The sequence below is a fragment of the Leuciscus leuciscus genome (genome assembly GCF_965113295.1).
Source record: "Leuciscus leuciscus genome assembly, chromosome: 3".
In the NCBI taxonomy this organism is placed as follows: Eukaryota; Metazoa; Chordata; class Actinopteri; order Cypriniformes; family Leuciscidae; genus Leuciscus; species Leuciscus leuciscus.
In genome coordinates this window covers 63,435,516-63,449,682 of record NC_138727.1, presented here as the reverse complement: position 1 = coordinate 63,449,682, position 14,167 = coordinate 63,435,516, and the positions used below count along the sequence as shown (strand labels likewise).

General features: G+C 39.0%; 2 protein-coding genes across 3 annotated transcripts in view; both read left to right on the top strand.

Annotated features, from left to right (window-relative positions):
* The window catches only part of LOC309495406 (polymeric immunoglobulin receptor-like), a 46,769-nt gene that overhangs the window by 22,531 nt on the left and 10,071 nt on the right, over positions 1–14,167 (top strand). The window lies entirely within an intron of this gene.
* LOC309495423 (glutathione hydrolase 1 proenzyme-like) overlaps positions 1–14,167 on the top strand; it is a 32,112-nt gene that overhangs the window by 8,730 nt on the left and 9,215 nt on the right. For both annotated transcript variants that reach the window (XM_082165203.1, XM_082165202.1), the window contains 7 exons: positions 44–174; positions 601–699; positions 885–1,074; positions 1,561–1,727; positions 2,643–2,792; positions 4,800–4,936; positions 10,100–10,272. In XM_082165203.1, coding sequence (XP_082021329.1) covers positions 44–174; positions 601–699; positions 885–1,074; positions 1,561–1,727; positions 2,643–2,792; positions 4,800–4,936; positions 10,100–10,272 — 1,047 coding nt within the window. The remainder of the gene's footprint in view (positions 1–43; positions 175–600; positions 700–884; positions 1,075–1,560; positions 1,728–2,642; positions 2,793–4,799; positions 4,937–10,099; positions 10,273–14,167) is intronic.

The following is a 14,167-nucleotide window of genomic DNA, read 5'->3' as shown; positions in this document are numbered from 1 at the left end:
ATGAAGTTCACTTGACTTGACACAGAGCTCTTTGTGTTTGCAGTGACATGTTGAAGAGTGGAGGTTCAGTAGTTGATGCTGCTATTGCTGCTCTGCTGTGTGTGAGTGTGGTTAATCCCCACAGCATGGGCATCGGAGGAGGAGTGGTTTTCACCATATACAATGCATCAACAGGTACAGATATAGGCTTTGAGAGACTTAAATCAAACTCCCACAACGGCTACGTGTCAAGAAACAAAAAACATACCTCCTATGAGTGTTCATCTTTATAAAGCACATCTTGAGTTACTAAATGTTGTCTAATGTCCAGTATCTGAAGATTGTCTGGGGCTGAGCTGAAAAACAGTGTCCTTAGTTAAACAAACTTAAGGTGATGCAGATGTTATTTGCCATTCAGCAGATACAATGAATCATTAAAGAAGTGGCTTCCTGCAACATACTGTATATGACTGCCCTTTTTAAGCTGCACAACAGCTTGCTATTAAAGATCTCTTAGATTCTTAAATTCTTCAGTGTCCTATCTGGCCGAATCACTGCAACCTCTTGACCACTGGGCCACATCTTTGTGTTAAATTCAAAGTTTCATGCTTTTACCTTCAGGAAAGGTGGAGACAATTAATGCCAGAGAAACCGCTCCAATGAATGCTTCACAGAACATGTTTGACAATGCCACAGATGACTACAAGAAAGAAAAACCAGGTAAACCAGCATAAATCTACATATCTCCAAATCCAGCCTCCGTTAAGGTTTTAAAGCAGATTCAGAATAAGCACATTAGTCCACATATTAAAACAGCTAAGTGATGTCTCTGATTCTTTTTCTTTTTTCTTTTTTTTGGCCATTGAATGACTTGACTTATCTGTTTTATATGAATCTTATGCCAGGGTTGTATATCGCTGTGCCAGGAGAACTGCGTGGTTATTGGGAGGCACACAAAAGACACGGGAGACTGCCATGGAAGGAGCTGTTTGAGCCCAGTATAGAGCTGGCAAAGGATGGTTTTCGGATTGGCAAGGCCTTGGCTGATGCCATCGAGGAGACTAATGAAACAATTCTGAATAATACAGCATTGTGGTAAGAACAAGTCAACTGTGAACAACCATAAAACTATTTTTTTTTTTTACTTAAAAAAAAAAAAACTTTCTCAATGGCAAATATCCTACTGTCAGGAGACTGCTCTGTTTCATTGTGTTTGTTCTTCACTTGACATAGTTTCTAGTCTGTGTCAGTTTCATTCACTTCACCTGTTTATCGTTAATTAACTCATTAGTTCCCTCGTTTAGTTCTGGTATAAGTACTCCCTGTTTTGTTCAGTTCTTTGTTCTTTCTCGTCAGCATTGAGTGGTTGTTTTCCTGTGTTTTTGCTTTCATTGTTGGATTTAAGACTATTTATTGGTATTCTCATTTGTTGTGCGCTTCCTTGCAACAGCCACCAGTGACGCTACAAGACAGATCTGACACTATTATAATATTATAAATCTCTACTTACAGCATGTTCCCTAGAGCATTAGCCTTTTAATTTATGGAATGATCTTCTGTTCTTCTTTTTCTTCTTTCCAGTGAAGTCTTTTGCAATAAATCAGATAATAAAACACTCTTGAAGGAAAATGACACTATAAGTTTTCCCAAACTAGCTGACACCTATGAGAAGATCTCAGAAGGAGATGCAGATGTCTTTTATAATGGGTCATTAACTCAGACTATAGTGGATGATATCAAGGCTGCAGGTTATTTCATGCTTAAATTTGGCTTTATTCATCTAATGTCGAGTTCACACTACACGATTTTAGGCACGATTTTCACTCGCCAACAGGTTTTGCGAGATCCTCGACAAATGCCCGAAATCACAGGCAAATCAGTGCTCGTTCACGCGAGTGACAATCACTAAAAAATGTCACGCAGTGTGAGTTATCAAAGACGTGATCTGAGAGAGTCGCTGACGCCCGTGAGATAATTTAATAATTTAGTGATTGACATGCTAAATATCTGGACCTGTCGGCGATTCAAAATCCTGCTGTGTGAATGTGTTCAAAACCCTGTTGTGTGAATGTTTTCTGACTGAAAACTACATCGGCGATGACCTGAGAGCAAGATACAGGACAGCGGGAAGTTCGGGGAGGAGTTATAGACCAGAATATCAGTATTTTAATATATATATTTACAATTATATCAAACAGAAACAAAGCAGAACCATTTGCTTGAACATCAGCACATTGCAAAATGATTTATTTACCCCAACTCTCTTTGCAGAAACGCAATCCTTGCTCCCCTCGTCTCCCCAACCATTCCCTCCTTTTTTCTTTCTTCCTCTTTTTTTGCTGCAAATCAGCGCACAGACAATTTGGATCACAAACTTCTTGCTGGCTATCATTTTTAATAGCAATTTTAGTGTCGTGCGAGAACTCCTGTCTCACGCACGCGTGATCTTGCGTTATTTCCTGATCACTTCTCGCGTGTGTTTGGTTGTGAAACGTAGTTTGCGGACCAGAAGCAGAAGATGTCTGCGATTCTATCTTGTGTAAAGTCATGCAGTGTGAAACCTCCTGTTGCCGATCCATCGTGCAGTGTGAACACAGCAGTGACTGAATGTTACCCCAGATAGTCCTGCAGTGTGAAAAGAACTGTGATCTTTCATTACACAGGAGGCAATATAACACGTAAGGACCTACTGGATTATAAGCCAGTGCTGAATGAGTATGCATTAAACTTTACTGTGGAGAATTACACATTTCATGCTCCTGATGCTCCATTCGGTGGACCTGTACTCGCTCTGATACTCAACATTCTCAAAGGTCAGTGAGTGTGTGTCTATGACAATGTTCACACAGCACCAGAATAAGGTTGTCAGTCCTATTTAAGTCCTTTATACAGTTACATTCACACATAATTTAGTTATTTTCAGGACTCACCCTAGTGAAAAAAAGTATACTTTATTGTATTTTAAATATATTGCCTTTTTCAATAGTACATTGCAAATATACTAACAAAAAAATTGCACTATCTTTAAATATGTTAGAAGTATATTAGCATCACGCTTTTAATTATTTACACACTTTAAAATAATTGTACTGTACTATATTTTCAAAAATTATATTTTAGAAAAATATACTTGGAGTGAAAATTATGTTTATTTTTTAAAAGTGTATATATATATATATATATATTAACTGTATGCTGGAAATGATCATTGCATTGAAAGTATACTTTCAAAATACATTATAGTATACAATAGTATTTTGTATAAAGCATAGCTAAGTGTAGTCTTATTTGTCTATTAATGTCCAGTTGTTATTGAAGATAAAGTGTGCAATTTGTAATATACACTTGTGTTTGGCTCCGATAGCCTCGTGGGCAAGTGCACTGACCTGTAGCGCTGTTGTGCTTAGGGAGACCCAAATTCGAGTCCCGGCTATTCATGACTGCTCCAACTCAGAAGCAGTCGTACATTTGATTGTACAGATCATATGTTGCAATTATTCTACGATCAAGTTAGGCTTAAAATGCTTTTGGGAAACGCAGCTCAGGTCATGATGGTTATGTTTCGATGACGATATTTATTAATATTTCATTACAGTAGCTAATTCCAGCAGTGCTTTAATAATTTGAAGGATTTAGAATCACACACAGACATCAAGAATCTACATATGAATCTCAACAATGGTGACAATCACACAGATGCTTCATGTTGCAGTGCATGATGGGAGCCACCAATCAAACACATGCATTGCAGCATGAATAAATTATGCAGCTGAATTGTCCTGTAATTTTCATGGTTTTTTCCTGTTTATTCCTTTTATTTTGCTATTGTTTTGTTCTGACTTTAGTAGCTTGTTTTGTGATGTTCAGAGTTGATCTGTTTGTCACTAGTTTGTTTATTGTCACCATTGTTGAGATTCATATGCTGTTGGATCTCAAACTGTAAAATCTCAGGATACAATCACCAATACTAACATGAAACGTCAAGCATATAGTCAAAGACTTAGACTCTGAATGACATCAGGACACTACATGATGATAATGTCATCATAAAAAAAACACATTGTGAACAGGTTTTCTCATGCAGTAACAAATGTGCTTTATAAACACAATATTGGAACAGTCAGAGAAAAATTAACAATAAAAAAGTAAAGGATCAAGAGCCCAACTAAATCAAGCACTGATCACCATAATGGCGACTTGAAACGAAAAGTTCCATAAAACATTACCATCTAAACTTCTGTTGAATCTCAAGAACTTTTGTAGATGTATGACAGAAATAAAGTCAAACTGGTAAAAATAAGTGCAATAATGTGTAATGACTGGAAGTCAGTTGTGGTTCTAATGTTTTCTCTTTTTTCTGTTCTTGTTGTTTCTCTTTCCTTCAGTGAGTCTGCTTATTAACATCAGGTGTCACCACTAATGGCCAATCATCACTTTATTAATCATTTAATTATCGCATTAACTTCAACACTGCTTCAGTGTTCATTTTTAACACCCTGTAGTTGGACACATATGTGCACTGAGGAGTGTTAATTTAACACTGGGGATTTTGCTGGGGAAACACCTTTCTCATAATATTACATTTTTTGGATATACACACAGTTATTCAAAACCTAAAACTATGTACATTTCTGTACAAGATTGAAAGTATTTGGCAGAGGGATGTTGAAAAATTCACGGTAAACACATAGTAAATACAATAATTAGTGTATGGTTTTCCAGATTTGGTGTGTGGTTCTGTTGAGTGAGTGTCAGGTTTTAGACACTGTGTGACAAGTAAGGATTTTGTGTGTAAGCAGTTGAAACAACTGTAATTTCAGGTTACAACATCTCAAGCAGCAGTGTGTCCACAAGAGACAACAAGACTTTGATGTATCATCGTATGATAGAGGCGTTCCGCTTGGCTGATGCCCAAAAGAATAAACTGGGAGACCCATATTTTGAAAACATCACTGAGGTGAGTTCAACTTTATGGATTCTTTGGGTTTTAAAGAGATAATTCAACAAAAAATAACAAATCTGGGCCCCCAAAAAGACAAGATGGGGAAACTTTTCCCTCCATACTATACACAGCAAAAACTCCAGTGTTAAATTAACACTCCTGGGAGTACATATGAGACCACACTTGTAGAGTGTAAAGTGTTCAAATATGAGTGTTAAATTAACACTCAAGAGTGTTAAAGTTAATGAGATAATTAAGTGATTAATTTAGTGATGATTGATCATTATTGAAGACACCAGATGTTAACAAGCAGAATCACTGAAGGAGAAAATCACAAATTGTAAGCCACCGTTATGGTGATTAATGTTTGCTTTAGTTGGTCTCTTGACCTTTACATGTTTACTGTAAATTTTGCTTGTCTGTTGCTATTGATTTATAACAGTCAGATGAACAAAGAAAAAATGTGATCTGATGGTCAAGTCAAGTCAAGTCAAGTTTATTTGTATAGTGCTTTTCACAATACAGATTGTATCAAAGCAGCTTCACAGTATTAAATTAAAATAATACAACAAAGTTTGTTTCAAGAAGAATTTATTGATTGATAAAATTAAATTAAATATCCCCAAAATATCCCCAACTGAGCAAGCCAAAGGCAACATGATGGTGTTGGTTATGTTTTGACATAATCATGTTGTGATCTGAAAAACTAAACTTATTGAGATAGTTTGGATTTGTTAATTACAGCAGCTCTGTGATTCTACAGCATATGATTTTCAGTATTTTTCATGTAATCCAAAATATTTAATAGACATTGTTCTGATCAAAAGACTTTCAAATTAATGAATTTATTTAGAAACACAGACATCAATAATCAGCCTGTGAATCTCAACAATGGTGACAATAATAAAGCATGTTGCAGTGGCTGCCACCAATCACAACTCATTAATGGCTCCCATCATGCATTGCGGTATGAATAAATTATGATCTGAATTGTCTATGTAATTTACTTTTCCTAATTGAATATTCTGCTCGTCACCATTGTTGAGATGCATAGACTGAATCTTGACATCTGTGTGTGCCTAAAAGAAAGATTTTTTTTTTTTTTTAAACAACTTTTAAGAAGTCCTTTGTATTATATCTAAAATTCTGGATATTTATGCAGAATCACAGTTATGCTGTAACCAACAACATAAATCTAAGTCAGAAATATGAGTTCAGTGATCAAGTTCAAATGATGATTGTCATAATATAACCAACACCATCAGATCACTTTTTTTTCTTTGTGCATCTGGCAGTTATAACTCAGATACAACAACCAAACAAAATCTAAAGTTAATAATATAAGGGTCAAGAGCCCAACTAAAGCAAACACTCATCACCATAACGGTGGCTTACAATTTGTGATTTTCTCCTTCAGTGATTCTGCTTGTTAACATCAGGTGTCTTCAATAATGATCAATCATCACTCAATTAATCACTTAATTATCTCATTAACTTTAACACTCTTGAGTGTTAATTTAACACTCATATTTTAACACTTTACACTCTACAAGTGTGGTCTCATATGTACTCCCAGGAGTGTTAATTTAACACTGGAGTTTTGCTGTGTACTATAGCAGTTCAGTGTGAACCTTTCAAGCTCCAAACGCATCAAATACGTAGCACAGATGTTGGATCAATAGCCTTGTTGGCAGCGGTTTGACATATAGCACGACCCCAGCTCGAGTCCCGACTAAGGATCCTTTGCTGATCCTGTTCCACTCTCTCTGCCATGTTGTTTCTGGTCTCATCTACACTGTCCTGTTCAATAAAGGAATAAAAGTTTGATGACTTGTCAAACATCATGACTTGTCCACTTTTTTCCAAATGTTAAATCCATACAATAGCTTTGTGTGAGAATCAGATTGAAAATTACGTGTTTATTCACTGATAACGTTCCCTACCACATATATGAACCAAATGTGATGTAAGCAGTGACATGACACACACAAGATCTGAAAACACCTGCAGTTAGTGACATCAAACTAATGCGATTGAATCATGTTGTGATTGTCGTGGTCAGAACCCAGTCAACACGTTGATCTCACAGTGATGTCACCATGTGGTCATTCCGTCAGCAATCTGAGTTCACAGTGATCTAAAAGTGTAACCTCACAGCGCTCTCAGTGTGTGCTCAAACTATGGCCACAATATGAGCTCATCCCAGCTAGAAATGCTATTGTTCTATGAATGTTTTGAGGGCATTATGTTATGTTATTGTAATGTTTTCTGTAGCTAATTTTATTTTTGTTACCAGAATGTTCTCCTAAAAGGAAGGATAAAAACATTTTAAACATGTTTAGTGATAACATTGACAGAACATTATCCCCTAACATTCTAAAGTTTTAGCGGGAAGTTTCCCAGCAGACACAGGACTGAACCTCTGATAGAGTTTGTTTGAAAGTAATAGGTAAAAGTAAATCTAAATGTTTGCTTTAGTTGGGCTCTTTGGCCTTGAGTATTTGATGTTAGTTTTTCTCTGGCTGTTAAAAGTAGTGATGTCCGGTTCGTGAACGAATCGTTCTTTTGAACCGGTTCTTTTTAGTGAACTGGTCGAACCAGTACACTAAATCGGACTGAATCGTTCGAAACAGTTCGCGTCTTGCGTCAGCACTGATCCACAACAAGTTAGTAAAGTTACTCACTTTCGGACATGCCTGAGTCCTGACAGTCACCTCTACTCAAAATAAACCAATATCCCGGAGTAGGCATATATGTTACTCCAGTAAATCCAACAGTTTACTGAACTGAGACGTGCTGAGAGAAGTGATGAGCACGAGCAGTTGATACTGAGCATGCGCGCACTACCGAAACGTACAGGTACAGCGGTTCTCAGACCACCAGTACAGAACCGAGAACTGTTTCTTTCAGACACGTTCGATACGGAGAACCGATGAGCTGATGAGCTGAGCATGCGTGCAATTCTTTCAGAGGGACGAAATGCATGTTTCTTAAGTATTTTATTGAACATCAATAAGTGTAACAAAATAAAACATGTTAGAAACATTTTTATCACATAGGCTACTGCCTTTTCACTGTATTATTTTAAAGATTGGAAACACAATGAATGGATTGTAAAACTAAACATTTATTATTATACTAAAACATTATTTTCTGGAACAGATCATTTAATTTCTAAGTAAGTTAATATACATTTTTGACGTAAACTCTTGCCAAGGTTTTAAAGGGTGCAAAGTAAATGTTTATAATGTGTTAATCAAAACATAACGTATTAAACATAGATATGCATCAAGTTTTTTGTTTTGTCGACTGAATAAGGCTATAGCCTAGTAAGGTTTCAGTAGTTCTCAGCTCACACACAGGCGGTTCTCGAGTCAAGAACTGGTTGTTGCAGCAGTTCTCGGATCACCAGTACAGAACCGAGAACTGTTTCTTTCGGACACGTTCGATACGGAGAACCGACGAGCTGGAGAGACTGCGCATGCGTGATAACAACACCGTCTCTGAACCGAACTTTCTTTTGGCCAACTGATGCTGTGTTACTGTCTATGCGCTGTGCTGATACATGAGCACGGGTGAACCAAGGACTTGAATGAGGGGCCGAATTCGGCGAAATGTAAGTTTATTTAATTACAAATAAAATAAAAATGATGAAGTTTATTCACTTTAAGACATGTAAAACATCCGCGTTTGCGCATCGCCTTAGGCCTACTACAGGGTTCATTTTCAAAACGTAAATGTAAGAAACCTATCCAAGATGATTATGACGATGAGCACTATTATTTAACTGAAGTTATGATTACAAATTCCTTTATTTGAATGTATATTTATCCGCCGGGATGATAGAATTGACGTCATTACGTGATGACGTAAAAGAACCGGTTCATTGAAACGAACTGTCCGAAAGAACCGGTTCGCGGAAAAGAACCGGACTTCCCATCACTAGTTAAAAGTGTTTGTTATAGCAAGATAACATGTGATAAAGTATGGTGGTTTGTTGTTGATAATAAAGATGTTATCAATGTAGTAGCCTGATTTCATATAAATAAAACTAAATCTGTGTACAATAAGTTTTATACTGCTTCATTGAGACACACACAAACCTGAAGAATCAGCGTGTAAATCTCAATAACGGTGACATGCTTCATGCCGCAATGCATTCTGGGTGCATCATACAAACTCATCAGTGGCTCCCAGGATGCATTGCGGCATGAATCATGTCACCATTATTGAGATTTACGCGCTGATTCTTGAGGTTTGAGTGTGTCTTGATGAAACAGTAGTTCAGTTGTTTAGGGTTTTATGGGTAATGCTTTAGATTACAGTCTGTAAAGTACTGCCTAATTAAGATGATTTTACAGCATACCTATAAAGTAATTACATGTAAGTATAAGGGAACAATATGTAAAGTTTGTGGAATTAAAAAAAAAGTATACTGTAAGTGTTATAGAACTAAGGAGTATTTATTCTATTATTATGTTACAACAATCTTACATTTGAATAGGTTGAAAGTGATAATGGCACATCTGAAATATTAAATTAAATTGCCAAGCTGGTAATGCTGTTTGTGGAGTTGTTTAATCCTCCTCTGCTGAGATCTTCACAGATTTAATGTCTTCTTTTCTCTTCAGTTGATTTCATCTTAGACTGTGTCTGAAGTCAGTTGTAGATCTTGTGTCTCTGCTCTTTTTCTGTTCTCTTCTTTCCTTCAGTGATTCTGCTTGTTAACAGGCTTATTAAGGCTGAGATGACTCCATATTTAATATACACAGGTTTTGTGGCTCAGATAAGGTCCAGTTGTGGTTTATTTCTTTGCTCTTGGCTGACATGTGGCATTGCTATGGCCTGCTTGTGGCCCAGATCTGGCAAACAGGAGTGAGCCGCCCAAGGGCCGTCATTCTACGCTGCATGTGGACCAGATCATCTTTCCACGTGTGCCAGATGTGGGCCAGATTTGGCCGAAACAATGTCGCTATCTGGGCAATGACTGAATTTTTAGTTTTGGGTGAACTTTACCTTTAAGCCACTTCAGATCTCAAATACAGTATTTCTGAATTGTCTTTAGTATCTTTGCCACATCTGATCTAGCAGGAGTAACTTATGTTATAGCAGATGTCATTTTATCAAAGCTTTTTTCTGTTCCTATTTTTACGTTTTTTTGTCAATTTTGTTTCACAGTTGTTAAAAAATATGACCTCAGACAGCTTCGCGGACCACATCAGGAGTAAGATTAATGATGACATCAAACAAACCAGCAATGATGATGAGAACATTGACCGTGGCACATCTCACCTGTCTATTATCGCAGAAGATGGGAGTGCAGTGGCAGTCACCAGCAGTATCAATAACGAGTAAGAGAAATATAAAGAGACAAAGAGATCAAGGTTTCTTAATCATGGTCTTGATCTAACACACCAGATTCAGTTATTGAGCACTCATCATCACACCTCTAACAATATTTACATCCATAACACTAGTGCTTTATGCAGACTTCCCACTAGATTAGTTTGTAGCCTTTTGTTTAGTAGACTAATTTGCATAGTAACTGGCTAATCAGAGGGAATGGGAGTGAGTGTGCTGTATTACTTAGCAGGGAAACATTAATAAGTCCAACGACTGAACTCCCTTCCAACTGACTCTAATAACCTGTTGAAAGCTGTAAGAGAGTCAGCAGAGTCATTGTCTCTCAGGGAACTTTCTTCATGTTTGATATTTTCAGAGTCTTCATAGTCCAGAGGGAACAAATGCCTCATGCACCTTTATATGGGATTACTGCATGAGCTACATTTACATTTTTGTAGTTTAAATTTACAATTCAACACTTTGTCTATGTTCATGCAGTACTCCAGTTCTTATTATATTATATTATATTATATTATATTATATTATATTATATTATATTATATTATATTATATTATATTATATCACAGTGTTTCCCCTAGAAATTTTTCCAACCTCCAGGGACGTACAGAGAGTTCATCAGGGGCATGTATATGTATGTGTGAGTGTGAAAAGTTTGGATACTATTTTATGTTTTTGCAAGAAGTCTTAAGCTCATCAAGCCTGCATTTATTTAATCAAAAATACAGAAAAAACAGTAGGGGAGAGCCGGGACGATTGAAACGCGGGACGGATGAAACACTGAGATTTCCTTGAAAACCACTCACGTCATGTACGTCAAATTTCATTAGCACGTACAGCACGCAATGCCTACCATACCCGCGGAAACATTTCTTCTTTACGTTATACCGTTTTGGAGTTAAAGCCGCAAAGCTGTTTTTGAGTGCGGTAAGTGAATTCTTTCGTGCGGTACTTTTTTTTTACTGACAAGTTGGATTTATTGTTTCATGTGCCATTGTAATGATAATACGGCAGGTGTATTAGTACTGCAACACACCCTTAAGTGTGCATTATCAGAGTTTTTTAGTTTAAGGGCAAAAGAGGTTTAACTTACAGGAGGCGCTGTCGGGACCGTCCCGACCGCCCATCCTGCCAGTTCAACCTGGTCATAGCCTATACTGTTCATAGATTCATATACTGTTCCTAGACTTGTGTTTCTTTTAATGCAAATACATTTTCATTTACGCAACACATGTTATCTCTGTAATAATCATCAATTCTCCAATCTTCAATCTTCAATAAATTTAATTTATCGTCTTCTGGTTGACCTTGTTTTCTTCATAATAACAGGCTATTCAACTAGCAAACACTCAATACGACTCAAGGAAGAAATGTAAGAAAATTAATTGTAAATGGATTTGTCTATATTCGTCAAAATAGCCTATTAGAAAGATTACAAAACGAGCATAGGCTTATCGCCTATTGTTTATTGGGCGACATAACAAAAAATGGTTAATATGAACCTTTAAATTAAAATAAATTACAAAATATGTTTGTAACAATATGTACATAAGTTACTTGTCAGGTATTGTTCACAAAAATAAGCATTAGATGAATAGTTGCCGTTTAAACTGTTATGTTTCATCCGTCCCACCCAAAGCACAACTACCGTTCAAAGTCAATTTTACTTAAATCATTCTATATTTGTACCGAATAACACATGATACTAAGAGAACACATATGTGAGTTGTTAATCACTAAAAAATTTAAAATCTATCTGTAACCTTATCTTAGAAAACGTAATTTATCTGAAAAGTGTTTCAACTGTCCCGGCTCTCCCCTAACCTACTATTGAGAGAAATTATTACATGATGTTCTTTTTAACTTTTTATTAATCAAAGAATCTTAAAAAAAAAAGAGCATCACATATCATCATATTATAATGATTTCTGAAGGATCATGTGACACTGAAGCCCCACAAAGTGACAAAGCAGAGAATGTGGAAGTTATCAGAACACGTCTTTCTACTTAGTGATAAGAGAACGTAGAAAAGGTCTGTTTGTGATTAGCCTATTTATAACTACCTAATAGTGTTGTCACGGTATCAAAATTTCAGTATTCGGCATCAATACCAGTGAAAATCCACGGTTCTCGGTACCACTTTCTCCTTACTACATGCGCTTGTTCTCCCGTAGCGTCTGTCATTGCTATGCAACCATGAACTGAGGCGCGCCTGAAAAAACGAGCGTGCCGTGTCGCTTCTATTATGAGCGCATTTGCAGCGCGCCTACATTTGAAATAATGAATTTGCACGCGCAAAAAACGCGCTATGTGAACGGCCCCTTATGGCAACGTGACATTAGCCTTACATCACTGTCTAACTGTTTTTTGTTTTGTGCGATGATGTTGTTGAAGTGTTTTCTTTCGCATTAGTAGCGCCGCCGGTCGCCATGTCGAAGTGTTTTTTGGTGTGTAATGAAGTGAATGTCGTGTTCTCTTACGAGAGATACTCTCGTACTGCGTAGAATACGCTAGGGGAAAATCCTTTTCCACGAGAATACTGAAGCCAAAAAAATTATCCTTTAATTTTGTATTAATGTAAAACGCGTTGCGGCAGCATACAGACATAGGCGAGGCAGCTCGCGCGCCTATTGGCTGGTCTGCTGGCAACTGCTTAAGCCTATCGAGCGAGATCTAGAGTGACGTCAGACCCAATGAGGGCGCTTCGCGCCCTCTGCGTCACGTCCCGTCGAGACGGGCGTGGCTTAGGTCTATAAATACCGCTCGCAGGCATTATTTCTCTGATTTTTCATCCTTCAGCGAAGCAACTCACATCGCTGGATCCGAGAAGAAGCCGCGCTGTTGAAGAAGCACCTCAGCGGGACGAGTCGACGAAGCTGCTGGCCGCGCCACCTTCATCGCCTTCCTGCTGCGCTATCCAGCGCCCATATCCTTTATTGCACTGTGTGTGTGTGTGTTCGCCGGCACGACTCACACTGTCTAAAAGAGCTGCGTCTTTTTCAAGATGCCTGCTTGTGGCTCGTGCAAAGCCGCACTCAGCGACGGGGACCGCCATGTCATCTGCGCTTCCTGCCTGGGTCAAGAACATGCAGCTCTCGCGCTCGCTAATGGCGGCTGCCATCACTGCGAGCTGTTGCCATTAGCGACTCTGAGGACTCGCTTGGCACTGTTCAACGAGACTGCGCCCACACCTGCTGTTGTGCCGCGCCGTAAAAAGCGCCGCGCTCAGCGAATCCCGGAGCCCTCTCTCAGCCGTCAAAGCTCGCCGGTGCGCCCGCCTGCTTCTCCGGTTTCATCAGCTTCACTTCCGGACGGACAGCGGCCGCGGTCTGCCGCCGCTTCTGTCGATGACGCTGATGAGATCGACGCGCTGCTACGAGAGGGGGATTCCTGCTCTCTCATAGCATCAGGCAGTGAGGATTGGGCGAGCTCTGAGGATCCCGCCCCCCCTGCCCGTGCTTCTACGGGAAAGAGAGCGAGCATTGAGGCGGAGCTCATGCGCGTGCTCACTCAGGCCACGGCGAGCCTCGGCCTCGAGTGGATTACGCCTGAGCAGCCTGCTCACAACCGGCTGGACGGCTACTTCCTGCCTGGGGAGCGCGTTTCACCTGCATCCAAGCCAGCGCCTTTTCTTCCTGAGCTTCATGAAGAAGTCGCTAAGTCTTGGGGCTCCCCTTTTTCGGCCAGGACACGATCCTCTGTCTCTTTGGCGTTCTCCGCTGTCGACGACGCAAAGAACAGAGGCTACCACTCCCTACCGCCGGTCGAAGAGGCTATTGCAGCGCCCTTATGCCCGCCCTCTGCTGGACGGCGTGCTAAGATGGCGCTGCCCTCAAAAGCCTGCCGCACGACGTCAGCCCTGCTCCGCCGCGCTTTCTCCGCCG